Raw genomic sequence first — 16,253 nt, forward strand, 5'->3', positions numbered from 1 at the left:
CTTTATTAACCAACCAGAGATAATTAGACAGTAATTTTATACAGCGCTGAGAGAGGAGAGTGCTCAATAGCAATGACAGGACAGAGCGTGCTAACATTTACTGCACTGCAGGCTCGTCAGTTAGCTATCAGATACACAGAGACACAGGTTATGGCTGGACAGATAGCTCAGCCGCTAAAGGCTAGGCTCACAGCCAAAACTGTAAGAGACACACTTTAATACAATGTGAGTAGTGTTCCATAGTGTAAATGTACCACAATTTCTTCATCCATTCTTCAACTCGGGGACATTTAGGCTGTTTCCAGGTTCTGGCTATTATGATAAGGCTGCTATGAACGTAGTTGAGCATGTGTCCTTGTTGTGTGGCGGAGCATTTTCTGGGTTATTCCAAGGAGTGGAATAGCTGGGTCTTGAGGAAGCCCTATTCGCAGTTTTCTGAGAAAGCGCTAGATAGATTTCCAAAGTGGTTGTACAAGTTTGCATTCCCACCAGCAATAAAAGAGTGTTCCTCTTTCTCCACATCCTCACCAGCATGTGGTGTCACTTGAATTTTTGATCTTAGCCATTCTGATGGGGGTCCCTCAGTTGAAGACTGGATAAAGAAACTGTGGTCCATTTACACTATGGAATACTACTCAAATATAAAACACAGGGAGATCCAGAAATTTATAGGCAAATGGATGGAACTAGAAACGATCATACTGAGTGAGTTAACCCAGAAGCAGAAAGAATCACATGGTATATACTCATTTATAATTCGGCACTAGCCCAAAAGGCATGTCCCATGAAAGTCTTCACTTACCAGGAGATTGGAATAGATGTGAGGAGATCCTACTGGGACTCTTGATAAGAGAAATATAGGAGATGGGGAAATAGAAGGATCCAGAGGATCTTAGAAACCTACAAGAAGAACATTGTAACGAGTGGATCAGGGCCCAGGGGTGTCTGCTCAAACTGTTGCACTAACCAAGGACAATACAAGTAGTAAACATCGAACCCCTACTCTGATCTAGCCAATGGACAGGACATTCTCCACAGTTCCGTGGAGAGCAGGGACTAACTCTGACATGAACTCTGGTGCCCCAAATTTGACAACCTCCCCAGGGAGCACTCAAAGAAAGAATAGGCAGGCTACCAAGATTAGACATGATAGCCTGTGACCATAAAGTGGGGGAGGAGATACCCCTTGGTCATGGACCTAGGAGAGGGGAATAGGGTAGGTGTTGGAGGGAGGGAGGAAAGGGAGGATACAAGTGATGGGATAACAATTGAGTTGTAATCTGAATAAATTAATTAAGAAAAAAACAAAAAAAAATATGAGTGAAGGTCACCTCTACATATATTAAACAGTTTTAAGGACCAGAACTTTATATTACATTTTTAAATGAGTTGCGTATGCACAGAACTTTAAATAAGAGTTGAATCTATAAACAGTATAGCAAATATAACCTTAAGTTTCTCTCAATACAAAATCCATACCTGGGCTGGAGAGATGGCTCAGTGGTTAAGAGCACTGTCTGCACCCAGGTGTGTGGTGGCCCACGCCTTTAATCCCAGCACTCAGGAGGCAGAGGCAGGCAGATCACTGAGACTATGAGTTCGAGGCCAGCCTGGTCTACAAAGCAAGTCTAGGACAGCCAAGGCTACACAGAGAAACCTTGTCTAGAAAAACAAAAGAAAAAAAAATGCACTGTCTGCGCTTCCAGAAGTCCTGAGTTCAATTCCCAACAACCACATGGTACATCACAACCATCTATAATGTGATCTAATGACCTCTTCTGGCATGCAGGTGTACATGCAGGCAGAATGCTGTATACATAATAAACAAATATTTTTAAAAAATCCATACCAACCTAACATATTCGAGACTTCTTTTCTAATTTAAAAGGAGATACAATATCTACCCTTCTTTTTTATCTTTATATCCCTATACCCCTCACCCCACTTGATAGGAGAGAAAGAAAGAAATCCCTGAATCTTACTTCCTTTACTTTGTTTCTCCCCTGACCATGACCAATAACAATTTGTAACCAACCCTCCTAAACAACAACAATAAACATCCATAACCCACCAAACGACCAAAAATCATTTACCCAGCTCTCGGGATTGAAGGTGGTGTGTTCTTCAAATTCATTCCTTCTGTCTGTGGGTCAAGGCATCTTTTGGGGACCCTAGGAAAACTGGGAAACTGGCCAGGTCCTGGGAGAGCTGGCTGTTTCACATGCTGTCCAGAATCTGGGACCATCTGGACTAGGAAAGTGCAGGGTTTTTAATTGAAGTCCTGACTGAAGCAGTCTGTGAGGCTAGACCAATTGGAACAGTTGTTTTGAAGCTGCCCTGGAGGGAAAGTTTTGAAGAAGAAATAGCTGAGGTAGTCTCTGAGGCTGGATGACCTGGCCTACTTGGTTTGTCTTCATTGGTATCTAGTCCTTTTGCTCCAGAAACACATACACTTTTAAAGGTAACATTGTTAGGTATATTTCTGCATTAACACATGTATAGAATTTATGGTATGCACAAACAAAAAATCAGTTAAAGGTCATTCTCTGCTCTGTGTTTGAGTAGGAGAAAGGCATCTGTCAACTTCATAAGTCCATTTGGACTTTATAATCAAGCTGTAATATAGATCTCCACCCATGCTATATAAAGGAGTGATAAATAATAAGGCATGAGAACACTACCTAAGATTTCATTGGCTATGCAACAACATTCATATCTCTGCCAGACTCTTGGGCTATTTCCATGTAAGGGGATCAGCAATCATGTCACCTGTTTTGTTGTTCTTCTGGGTCTCTTCCATCATGTCTGCAGCCAATATTTTCAGGAGGTCTCTCTGGTCAAATCTAATCTTAATTAACTTTGAAGAAATTCACAGCTTTTTGCTTCCTGTTGAAACAAGAGCATATTCTCTTCCCCATAGAATACATTTCCTGACTTCCATCCTGAGGTTAACATATTCTTAAAGTTTATAGCCTGATTCAATTCAGCAGTCCTTTCTAAAGTCCTATGGTTTTTCAGCAACTGTGCTGCATTGAGTTGAAAAATTAAACTCAATAAAGCATTATTTTGTCTATCTCTGGGAAACCTTATATCCCCCTTTTGTTTTTTGTTTGTTTGGTTTTTTGAGACAGGGTTTCTCTTTGTAGCCTTGGCTGTCCTGGACTCCCTTTGTAGACCAGGCTGGCCTCGAACTCAAAAAGATCCACCTGCCTCTGCCTCCCAAGTGCTGGGATTAAAGGCATGGCCACCATGCCTGGTTCCCTCTTTTGTTTTCTGAGCATTTCCTTTAAAGAGCAGTTGGATATTTTACAATTGTTTGATCTTTAGTATTGTAAAGTATACCTGTGACATGTTTTATGTTATCTTATCTAAAAATTGTTTCATTTTACTGGATATATATCTCAGAGTATTATCAGGTTTAATCTGTAAAGGCATCCCTAAGATACCCATCACTTCTAATAAAAGTGTAACTGCAGAATCAGCCTTTTCAGAACTCATGGCAGAAGCCAACTGAAATCCTGAATAGGTATCAATTATATGAAGTACTGCTAAATTTCATTTCTTTGGGTAAGTTTAAGGTTACTTCTAGCAGGTAATGGAGTTTGATTATACAAAGAACAAATAGGACAGTGTTTTATAATTTTGTTGGCTCATCGCCAGGTTATAGAAAAATTTAAACCTTCACTTTTTACCTGATGCCTTTTATGATGATTTGAAGCTTCTAATACATTTTCTATTAATAATTGATCTATCGCCGCATTTCCTAATGTCAATGGTCCCAGCAAATCTGCATGATGTTGAATATAGGTTAGATATATTGGATGATCTCTGCTTCGAATTACCTGTTACAGATTTAATTTTGAATCATCTGGAATAAGCTCAGTACTTTCTACATGTTTCTTCATAGTGAGAGTTAGTAACTTTATTAAGAGGTTCTGGAAAATCTAATAGAACCATAAGAGTTCTGATTTTTTAACTGTAGCATATGAGCTTTGAATTACTGTCCTTATATTTTCTACCAGAGCCAATTCTCTCAGCATCAACTGATACATTTTTTTTTTCCTTTTTGACTATTTAAGTCCGAATCACCTTGTAATGTTTGAAATAAGTTACTTAACTCTTGAGTAGTCAATCCAGTTGTGGACTGTAGCCAGTTATGCTGAGTTATTCCTGTTGTTGGGGAAACCCAAAAAGCATTCAAGCAAAAGTCAAGAAAATTCCAAGTTGTAGGCCAGTTGTGTTATCTCATGCTGCAGCAGTGGAACCCTGCCCATCATTCTTCGGAATTCAGGTGTTTCCACTCTGCACTGGCATTCCCTTAGCAGCTCCGTTGTGCCAGTTGGGTAGTTGGGTAGTTTGATGTTTGAAAAAGGAAGCCTGGCAAAATCACAAATCATAGGGTGATTCTACATATATGTGATTTCCCTCTCACATTTATTTTTGCTTAGTATGTGCTAATACTCATTTGGTTCTCATTTCTGTTTACCTCTTTTACTATCCTTGAAGAAAGATAAAACTGTTGAGGCTTTTTGCTCACTCTTAACCAACCCAGTGTGATATGACTGTGCCTTTGATGGAGTTTGTTTGCAGTGTACCAGATTCTTCCTTAACTCTTTGAAACTTTTATAGTCCTATGATGGCTATACAGTATGTCTGCATAAGTTCTACAGAACTCTAAATGGCCCAGTCAGTATCATGCTTTAGTTTAGTATTTTAATGGATGAGGTTTGCAACTTCACTCTGATGGGTCTCAATTTGTTACTTTCCAGACATTTTGAGACAAAAAAGATGAGATACTTGAGTACATTGTGAGACAGTCAATGTTGGGCTCTGCGCTAAAGTACCAGGGACCCTTAAGTCCTTATATGTGGCTGTGAAGATATGAGCATCCTTATCTTAAGGGGCTGTCACTCACTCCTTGAGTCAGGGGTACCTGTGAAGGAGAAAAATGTGAGTACTATGAGAAAGACAAAAGCATATTTCAAAGATGGAAAGCAAGAAGAGGCTTGGCATTTCATAGAGAGGCTTTTACTTCAATCTCATGAAGCCATTTTCTTGTTATTTTGAGACCTGGCTGGCCTGACACTTGCCATATAGGCCAAGCTGTTCTAGGTACAGTCCTCCTGCCTGTCTCCTGAGCTTTGGTATTATAGGTGTTTGCCACCGTGCCCAGGAAATCTTACGGAACAGATGGCATAAGCTTACATGCAGCCAATGAAAAACTTCTCAAAGTGCCTATTGGACCCCAATTACTAGTTACTAGGATAATGAAATATAGTGTCTTCGTTTGCACTTAACAGGATTCTGAGGTTCATAGCAATCATATTAAGTATGCTACAGCCTCAAGAATGATGCAGTGGATCTTTAGGGTTGAACTGAGCCCTATAGCTTGTGGGACCTTATTCTAATTGTAAAAAGCACTAAGAGGCCACAGGGGATTTGGACTTGTTCTTTGCCATGATTTCAGTTTGCTAAATTGCTGAAAACAGATCCTGTAGGGGTAACCTTGATATAATTTTGGAATTTCCTATGGCAAATCTGAATATAACTTGTCTTTGACTTAGCGTAAGTCCTTACATGTGTGACTATTACAATATCCAGTCATTGTTGACCCGTTACAGGTGGCTGCTTCATTGCCTGTATGAAATAAATGGAAAAGGGAATAGTATTAAGTGATGAAGTCAGCTTTATTTCTTCCACTTCAAGATTCTTTTTTAATGTATGTGTTATATGCATATATGTACTATTTTGGGTTCACATTTGGCACGTGTAAGCTGATGTATGTGCATGCATGTAGAGTCCTGAAGTTAATGTTGGGTGTCTTTGTACACTCTTGACCTTGTCTGGAGGCAGGGCGTCTCACTGGATCAGAGCTCTCTGATTCCTGCTAGTTTAGCTATCCAGTTTGCTCTGGGAATCTTGTCACTGCTTCTTGAGTGGTGGAATTATAGGAGGTTACCATGTCATCTTGGCTTCTTCCTGGGCTCTGGGAACAGAGGCTTGGTCTTTATTCTTGTACAGCAAGTGTTTCATCCACTGAGGTGGCCACACCATTTAATTTGTAAGTTTATGTGCATGCCAAAGGTTGACATTCAGCTGTCTTCTCTTATCTCTGTCTTAGTTTTTTTTTTTTTCAGGTAGTCTCTTGTTGAAGCTGGAACTCACCAATAATCTTAGTCTCTTTTCCTGCTGCTGTTTGTTTATTTATTTATTTATTTTTGGTTTTTCGAGACAGGATTTCTCTGTGTAGCCTTGGCCATCCTGGACTCACTTTGTAGACCAGGCTGGCCTCAAACTCAAAGCGATCCGCCTGCCTCTGCCTCCCGAGTGCTGGGATTAAAGGCGTGCGCCACCACGCCCGGCTATTTATTTATTTTTAAATAAATATATATATATGCTCTGTTTTTGTATACACTAGAAGAGGGAATCAGATTCCATTACAAATGGTTGTGAACCACCATGTGGTTGCTGAGAATTGAACTCAGGACACCTGGAAGAGCAGCCAGTGCTCTTAACCGCTAAGCCATTTCTCCAGCCTCTCTTGTTGCTGTTTATAAAACACCCTGATTAAAGCAATTTTACAGAGAAATTTTCCCCCTTGATGAGAAATCTTATTGTGGAGAGTATAAAGTTCTTGGATTGATCAGTCAATGAAAATTGGACAATTAGCCTTCATTTACCTCATGATGTGGTATACCATAGAAAGAGCACAACAGTCCCTGTTAAATATATTTGTATATAAAATTTTAAACCCAAGGACTAGAGAGATGACTCAGTGGTTAAGGGCACTTGATGCTCTTGCAGAAGACCTGGGTTTAGTTTTCAGCACTCACATAGGACAATTCACAATGGCCTGTAACTTCAGTTCCAGATTCCAACACCCTGTTGCTCCTGCCAGCACCTGCTTGCACATGCACACACACTTTAAAAAGAAAAAAGATTAAAGAAATAAAAGAGCTGAGTCTGGTGTACTGGAAAGAGTGAGGCAGTGCTTATAATTGAACCCACAGCCTTGTTCATGCTGAGCAAATGTCATACCTTGCTTTTAACACTCCGATATGTTTATTGCTTTCTCTGTTTTTCGCATGGTTGAAATGCCTTGTGACTCAAATTCCAACTAGAGTTGATATTTAGCTAGGACATGAGTTATTTTTTATCATTTTGCCAGACTCCAAGCTACTGATTGTATTGGTTAACCTACCAATAGATACAGCCAAAGCAGAATTATTTTTAAGGTCCCAAACAGACAGAAACAAACGTTTGTATTTATAATTGCTTAAATGCTAGTACTGGTACTCCCATGTGTACTGCTCCTTAAGTGTTACCACTCCTTATTGCCTTGGGACAGGTCTCTAATGACTTGGAAGCTGGTTTGCCTGGGCAGACTGGATGGCCATCCAGCTCTCGGAATACACTGGTCTTTGCCCTCTGTGCTGGAGCTAAAGGCCTATGTAGCCCATCTTTTTACATGGATGCTGGGGGGCTGAATTCAGGTCCTCATGTGTTCATTGAGCTATCTCCCCAACACCTCAAGTAAGGCTACACAGAGAAACCCTGTCTCAAAAAGCCAAAAACAAAACAAAACAAAACAACAAAAACATATATAAACACACAGCACTTCTATTTTCATGGTATAATTGCAAGTTCCTTGTACCAGAAATTTTGATGATGTTTAGAATTTTGTTGGTAGCCATCGATGACAAATTATCATAGGGATATTCTCTCTCTCCCTCTCCCTCCTTCCCTCCCTCCCTCCCTCTCCCTCTTCTTTTTTTTTTTTTTTTTTTTTTTTTTTTTTTTTTTTTTGTTTTTCTAGACAGGTGTTCTAGCCTTGCCTGTCCTGGACTCACTCTGTAGACCAAGCTGGCCTCGAACTCACAGTGATTCGAGTGCCTCTGCCTCCCGAGTGCTGGGATTAAAGACGTGCACCACCATGCTCGACAGGGATACTCTCTTAATAATGACTACCCTTCCCTTAAGTGACAGTGAAAGAAAGTTGGCTTGGGTGTATTTTTGCATGGATTTTAGCTGTTACCTGAAAACCTTTTACCTAGAATTATTGCAAGATTCCAGATTCTATTAGCCTTAACACACACAATTAAGATGGTTTTTTACTTTCATGGAAATCTGCAGTGTGTTAGTGGAGTGAAGTATAGATTTTAGATGTACTTGTAAAGCTTTTCCTTATTAAAGGATACAAATGTAAGCTCTAATGATAGAATGAAAAGTTCCTCAGAAGATTTTTCTGTCAAAAAAGAATATGCTAGGGCTTTATGTGGTGGTTCACAACTTTAATCCTAGCACTCAAGAGTCCGAAGGTGAATCTCTGAATTCAAAGCCATCCTAGTCTACATAATGAGTTCCAGAGCTTAGGCCTATTAATAAGAGAGACTGTGTCTCAAGGAAGGAAGGCAGGGAGGGAGGGAGGGAGGAAGGGAAGGAAGGAGGGAGGGAGACAGAATATGGTAGTCAATTCATTGTGCTTATATTTCTTTGGTGTGTAAATACAATGGTGTGTTAGGGAAAGCTCTGAATAGCATGGTTGTCATATATAGTGAAACATACTGTCTGCTCTTCAATATGGGGGCATTACTGCAGCAAAGGAAGTTTTATTTTCTAAAAGGTATATTATTTTGCCTTTGAAAAATCACAGCCTTTTAGTAATTGAGAATTGAATATACTAGAAGTAAAAAGGGAATAGGTTTCCTATTTGAAGAAAATTCAAATCAATTTAATACCTACTGAAGTAGTGGTTTAAAAAAATGTATTAGCCCTGTTTTTTTTGTTTTTCTGTGGTTTTGTTGTTTTGTTTTGAGACAGAGGCTTATTATGTAGTCCTAGCTGACTTGGAACTCTCAGATCTATCTGCCTCTTAAAAGCTTATGGGGTTGTTGATTTCCTTTTCCCTTAAGATTCTGCTTCTTTTTTATTTCGATATGTGTGCATGCATTTGTCTATGGGTGCCAGCAGAGTCCAGAAAAGGCAGCGTGATGGTTTGACATTTATGTCTCAGGTGGTTGTAGCTGCCTGGTGTAGGTTAGTGGTATTCACTCAGGCCCTCAGGAAGTAGCCAGCATTCTGCTGAGCTGTCTCTTCAGTTTCTTAACCTACTTTTAAAGATGATAGCTTCTCTTTCAGAAGAGGCAATAGAAAGCATTTTAACTACTCACAAGATTTTAATGAGCCCTTTAAAGTTCATTAATGAATTCCTTTTTAGTTCTCAAAGATTGCACTCTACTCCCTCATTTATGTGTGTCTCTTTTGATGAGCTGTTATTGAGGTGTCACTTTATCTGTAGAGATTGGTTGTCTATAAAAAGATTCGTAGCTAATGATGGAATATGGATTTAACTTTTTCTGGTGTATTTGTGTGTAAGGTAAAATAAAAATAACATGATATAACAAAAATTAGCTGAGATCCTGTTTACATCTTGGAGAAAAACATTTAAATCCTACAGACCTTTAAAATTATCTTTTTATGATTATAGGGCTATGCACCACCACCTAAAAATGGGATTGAACAGAAGCGCCCTGGACGCCCCTTGAATATTACATCTTTAGTTAGGTTGTCTTCAGCTGTGCCAAATCAGATTTCTATTTCTTGGGCATCTGAAATTGGAAAGGTAAGAATTTTTGTCTAGGTAATATGAAGTGTCATCATTGGGAACTGATGTATCATCTTAGGCTGCCAGCTTTGTGTAGCAGGCTGTGACAGAATACCTGGCACAGTGACTTTAAGGAAGAGCTCTCCTTTGGAGGTGTTTGAGTATTACTTTAGAGCCTAGAGTTTCTTCCATCTATATTTTTGTTGTTATTGTTGTTTTGAGACAGGGTTTCTCTTTGTAATAGCCCTGGCTGTTTTGATACTCGGCTTTGTAGACCAGGCTGGCCTTGAACTCACAGATATCTGCCTCTTGAGTGCTGGGATTAAAGGTGTGCACCACCATGCTTTGCCAAAATTAAGTAAATTATTTTTTTGATTTTTCAAGACAGGGTTTCTCTATGTAGCCGTAGCTGTCCTGGACGTACTTTGTAGACTAGGTGGCCCATCTCTGTTTTATATAAGTAAAGAAAATACTCTTTACTTTATTCATTTATTTATTTTATTTTATTTTTATTTGGTTTTTCGAGACATGGTTTCTCTGTGTAACAGCTCTGGTTGTCCTGGAACTTGCTCTGTAGTCCAAGCTGGCTCTGAACTCATGGAGATCCTCCTGCCTCTGCCTCCCAAGTGCACCACCACTGCCCAGCCACTGTCTTGTCTTTAAAACAGAGTTTCTTTTTTTGTAGAATTACTCCATGTCTGTGTATCTTGTACGACAACTCACATCAACCATTTTACTACAGAGATTAAAAATGAAAGGTATTAGGAATCCTGACCATTCCAGAGCACTAAGTAAGTAAAGTGTGTAAGACTAAGCATATAAGACACTTTGATGGAGGGAAAACCTTATATACACAACCATAAACAGTAATGTTAATCACCAATATATACATATGTACACCACATATATGTATATATTTTTATATTTTAGTCTGTCTATGTTTGTATATATACACACATATAAATAATAATTCATGTTACATAACTTGTGTTTGTTAGCTATTGGAAGAAATCTCAGACACATTACCACATTGTTTTCAGTTGTAGAAGAAATAAAGAATGTATCTTTTCTGTTTGTAAATTTAGCAGCTGTTGAAAACAACCAATGTAGCATAATAAAAATGTAATGAATATATGATGGAAAGTATTACAGCTCAGGCCCCTGCTCCATTCCAAAGTTCTCTCCTAACTGTTTTCTTAAATCCTGAAACAATTTTTTGTTTGAAAGTATTCCTTTCCAGTGGCTTCATTTTAAAAAGAAAATCTTAAAAATTCAGTTAAATATGTAGAGACATGTGGTTATGTTTTCACTACATTAATATTCAACATTTTGTGTTTCTTAACCTATTCGGGGCGGGGGCAGTAGGAACTTATAAGATGTTTTCTGTAATTCTGCTACAATATCACCATTAATTTTAAAATTTATTACTACTGTTTTCTTCTTCTTAAAGTTAAAGAAAAACTTACTGCAGATCCTGATAGTGAAATTGCTACAACTAGTCTTCGTGTCTCTTTGATGTGCCCTGTAAGTAAAGTGACAAAACATTCTGACTAAATTTTCTTTTCATAAATAACTAACTGCTTTAAAAAGTAAGGGTGGGGATGAATGAAGGAGTATTTGGGTAGAATTCTAAACTTTTCTTTTTTTTTCTATTTAGATATCTTCATGAGTAAGTGTTAAGGTTTTTAGTTTTTTGTTTTTGTTTTGTATTCTGTGAGCAATTATGAAACAATAACCTACAAGATTGTTATGTCAGAGAAAAAAGCCTTAAGCTCAGAAAGCCTTTCATAAATCAGTGCTGTAAATAATGCAGTTTAGTAAGCATATTAAGAGTTTCTTTTATCAGAGTGCATATAATAGCAGTACCATTCCTGGAGTCTGATAAATGCTAATGGGTGCTTTTGGTTTTATGAGTTAGGATATATGGGCTGTCTCTGCAATGTGCTCTTTTTTTTTTTACATTTATTTATTTTTATGTATATGAGTGCTCTATCTGCATGTACACTTAAATACCAGAAGAGGGGAGCAGATCACTTTGTAGATGGTTGTGAGCCACCATGTGGTTGCTGAAAATGGAACTCAGGATCTCTGGAAGAACAGACAGTGTTCTTAACTGCTGAGCCATCTCTCCAGCCCCTCTGCAATGAACTTTTAAATTACAAATTTTTTATGTCATATATCCTTACATAGAGACTTGGGTGAGAAATCATTCAGGACCTCTAGTAACTTATGTGTGCTTTGTGGTTGGCACTGAGCTAACAGAAAGTAGACGGTCTAGTTAGAGAACACAACCCATGAGAAAGTGACAAACTGCACTAGTGATGAATGAGGAGAGGTGGAGGAATATCAGGAATAGTGGAAGAAAGTTTCTTTAAAATCTGTGTGAGGAAGAAAGCCTTTTAAAAATTAGAAGAACTTCGTGAGAAAACCTATGAGTCATGAATTTCTATTGGAGTTTTGGATGACATTTGATGATTGCTACCATTGTGAGGCATATGCTTTTTTTAAATTTAATGGAGAGAAGGTAATATCAGAGCAGGGAGAGAAGGAACTAATTTCTGAGTTTTCTCAACATGTAAATGTTCCAAGAAGCCCTGATAGGAGCATTATTTTTACTCTGCAGATGAGGAAAGTGGTCAAGGTTGGGTAGCCCAAATCACAGGGTCACTAGTGGAACAAGAATAAAGCATTTATTCTGATAATTCTTCCAGTTTTATTTCCAATAATTGCTACCAGATTGGGCTAAAATATGAATACACTGCTTTTTAGTGGATCTCCTTTCGCCTTGACATGTGAGGCCAGAGGTCAGTCTCAAGTGTTGTTTCCTCAGTAACTGTTTAGTTTTTGTTTTTGAGCCATGATCTCACTTGGTCATGGCGCTTGCCTGTCAGATTAGGGCTGTCTGGTCAGCGAACCGAGGGATCTACCCTTTTCTGCTTCCACAGCACTGATTACAAGCATGCCGCCACACCTAGGTTTGGTTGTTTGCTTGTTTAATCTCTCTAGCTCATGTTGTTTATTGTCTTTCAGGTATCTTAATGTATTAGTAGTTATACTGTTTTAATTTCTGTAGGCGTTCTGTTGAGTGAGTTAGTGTAACTTATTCAGTTTATTTTAATGGCTTGTTTCTACACACTAACAGTCTAAAGAAACAAACTCACATTGATATAAAATTACGAAATTGAATATGACTGCCAGTTGTATTTAAAAACTTACAGAGATGCCTGCCAAGATTGTAGAGGTAGTTTGGTTTTAGAAAAGTTCTTAAAACTGTTCATGCTATAATTGAAACGGTTGAAAAATTCACACTGAGTGCTAAATAGAAGTCAACTTCCATTCTGAGTAGGACAGAAGCTTAGCTAAATCAGAAAAGGTAGGGACTAAGTTCCCTACTATTTCAATGTTATGAAGCTAGAGGCACATCAAGGCAGCGAGGAACATTTGAATGTACACATAACTCTACTGGTTGTTAGGGAACTCTGAGGAGTCCAGCTGTTCTTAATTTCTACAGCTTTATCTAAATTAGAAGTAAGTGTGTTGTAGGTCTTAGCTTCACTGTAAGATTCTGGAAAACTAAGAGATGGTCTGTTTTCAAAGAAGGAAAAATAGGGAAACGTATATTGTAAGAAGACAGGGTACATTTTCTGTTGATCTGGGGTTAAATTCCGTACTTGCTTGTTTGTTTGGATTTTGAGACAGGGTTTCTCTGTGTTTCCCTGCCTGTGCTGCAATTCACTCTGTAGACTAGACTGGCTGAACTCAAAGATCTGCCTGCCTCTGCCTCTCAACAGGCTAGGTCACTAACTTTTTTGGCTATTTACTGTATACAACGTTGTGTCTGCATGTACACCTGCACACCAGAAGAGGGCACCAGATCTCACTATAGATGGTCATAAACCACCATGTGGTTCCTGGGAACTGACCTCAAGACCTCTGGAAGAGCAACCAGTGCTCTTAACCTCTGAGCCATCTCTCTAGCCCGAGGTCACTAACTTTTAAGAACTCCTTCTCTTTGTTTTATCTTTGCCCCCTTTCTAGTGTTTATTACCTAGTCAACAAATAGTGAGGACAATTGATGAGCTGGTATTGAGCTGGCATTGAGGGATCACAGAAATAGATGCCCTTGTGGGCATAAACCTAGTTGAAAGGAATGTTTAATTAAAAAAAAAAAAAACCCATTTAAAAATGGAGATTTTCTGTAAATGACATATAAAAGAAACCCACCTGATCTAACGTGGCTGTGTATGTCAGTGGACCTCTTCTCTAAGAATTGAGCACAATATAAGTATAGCTATATAAAAAAACATACTGCAAGTTGACATATTTGACTGTAAAAAGTTTTCATGAATATTTTCAGTTTTTGTCACACACAAGGTTTAGGGTTTCTCTGTGTAGCTTTGGCTGTCTTGGAACTCTCCCTGTAGACCAGGCTGGCCTTGAACTCACAGAGATCTGCCTGCCTCTGCTTCTTGAGTGCTGGGATCACAGTAGTGTGCCTCCACCACCAGCTAATTTTTCCTTATATTTAAAGAGCTGTATAAATAAATGACAAATTTAGTGACCACATAAAAAATGAGTAAAGTGTGTATCTAGAGAGTTCTTAGAAATACAAATTGCTCTTTACAGTAGAAGAAGAACTTCAGTTCACACTGGAAATTGGAGTATTTTTTGCCAACCAGGTAGAGAAAACCAAAAATTCATTGACACTGATAATGGTTGAGTGGAATAAAGCACATTAATGTACATGAATTTACAGATCAGTAGATTTCTCTATTTTAGGTACTTTGTCAATGTTCAAAGTCTACAAAGATTTCCCATTGACCCCCCCAAAAATTCATTTTGAGGTATTTATTTATATTACAGTGATACAAGGTTGGAAACAATATAAATGCCTATCACTAGTACACTAATTAAATAAACCATGATGTCTTTGTATCACAGTAGCTTTTTCTAAAATTACTTATTAAAGTATGTGATGGTGTGTGTGAGTGTGTGTGTGTGTGTGTGTGTGTGTGTGTGTGTGTGTGTTTTCTCACATGAGGGCAGGTACCCGTGGAGAGAAGAGGCATGTGGAGCTGGGATTATAAGTGGTTGTGAGCTATCTGATGAGGGTGCTGGGAAGTGAGCCCAGGTCCTCTTTAATGTCAGTATGTGCTCTGAACCATTGGTCTAGCTCTTTAGCTCCTACTGGTTGCTTTTCTTATACTTACTGACTTGTGAGTGTTAGCTACTAAATTGGGTGACACAGTAAGGTATAGATTTTTGTAAAACATGCCACCATTTGGGAGAAAATATTTTTTTCAATCTGTACTTGATTTTTGCTTAGAACATTTATAAAAGGGCATGGAAGAGATGTTTAGCTGATTTCTTAATAGTGAAACTAGGAGTCAGGTATGAAGCAGATTTGGGTGGGGATTTTTTTGGTGGTGGTGGGGTGTGTGTGTGTGTGTGTGTGTGTGTGTGTGTGTGTGTGTGTGTGTGTGTGTGTGTTTCTCTGCCTTTGGACTTAGACTTTACAAAGGTGAAAGGATCTTTCAAAAATCTTGAGACCACACATAAAATGAAAAGATTAAAAAAAAAACTTTATGAGAGTAAATTTTGGCTGGGGTTTTTATTTTGAACATGCTGTTTGACTTGCTAAGACTATTTTTATGTTTGTTGGTTGGTTTGGTTTGGATTTTTGAGACAGGATTTCTCTTTGTAGCCTTGCTATCTTGGACTTGCTTTGTAGACCAGGCTGGCCTTGAACTCACAGCGATCTGCCTGCCTCTGCCTCCAAAGTGCTGAGATTAAAGGCATGCACCACCACGCCTGGTTTGTTAAGACTATTAAAATACCTTTTTTCTCCTGTAGGCTTTCTTGTCCTATTTGTACTGGTTTCCATGTTGTGTTCCCTATTTTGTAGTTAGGAAAAATGAGGCTGACAATCCCATGCCGTGCAGTGACTTGTACACATCTGCAGTGTTTTGATGCTGCCCTTTATCTTCAAATGAATGAGAAGAAGCCCACCTGGATTTGTCCTGTTTGTGACAAAAAGGCTGCATATGAAAGTCTGATATTAGATGGGTAAGTGTATCTCTGGGTAAGTAGTTAGACAAAGAAATAGAAAAGTTGTGGCGGGGGAGAGAGGGCCAGCAAATAACCTGCTGTGTGGTACACATCTTTAACCCCATCACTCAGGTGGCAGGCAGAAGTGGGCAGATCTCTTGAGTTTGGGGCTAGTCAGAGCTGCATAGCGAGACCCTGTCTCAAAACAAGCAAAGCAATAGTAGTTAAAGAGGTACAGAGCTGCTAAGTTTAAAGTTGTAATTTGTGTGTAGGTTATTCTGCTTTCTTATATTGTGTGTGTGTGTGTGTGTGTGTGTGTAAAATTATATGAACTGGTTTAGTAAATTTGGTCTTTTTATTAAAGGTTTTATTTTTAATTATATGTATGTGTCTAAGTATGAGTGTGTGCTATTGCAAGCCCTGATTTCTTTCTTTTCTTTTCTTTTTTTCTTTTGTTTTTTGTTTGTTTGTTTGTTTTGTTTTTGTTTTTTGTTTGTTTGTTTTAATACACAGTTTCTCTGTGTAGCCTTGACTGTCCTGGGCTTGCTTTGTAGACCAGGCTAGTTTACAGCAATCCACCTGCTTCTGCCTCCCAAGTGCT

The 16,253-nt window shown here is 38.6% G+C and overlaps 1 protein-coding gene across 9 annotated transcripts in view; it reads left to right on the forward strand.

Annotated features, from left to right (window-relative positions):
* Nucleotides 1–16,253, forward strand: part of Pias2 (protein inhibitor of activated STAT 2) — an 83,324-nt gene that overhangs the window by 44,829 nt on the left and 22,242 nt on the right. For all 9 annotated transcript variants that reach the window (XM_051163677.1, XM_051163678.1, XM_051163682.1 and 6 more), the window contains exons 6-9: nucleotides 9,488–9,622; nucleotides 10,290–10,395; nucleotides 11,055–11,128; nucleotides 15,510–15,670. In XM_051163677.1, the coding sequence (XP_051019634.1) occupies nucleotides 9,488–9,622; nucleotides 10,290–10,395; nucleotides 11,055–11,128; nucleotides 15,510–15,670 (476 nt within the window). The remainder of the gene's footprint in view (nucleotides 1–9,487; nucleotides 9,623–10,289; nucleotides 10,396–11,054; nucleotides 11,129–15,509; nucleotides 15,671–16,253) is intronic.

This window comes from Acomys russatus, chromosome 20 (genome assembly GCF_903995435.1).
Source record: "Acomys russatus chromosome 20, mAcoRus1.1, whole genome shotgun sequence".
Classification (NCBI taxonomy): domain Eukaryota; kingdom Metazoa; phylum Chordata; class Mammalia; order Rodentia; family Muridae; genus Acomys; species Acomys russatus.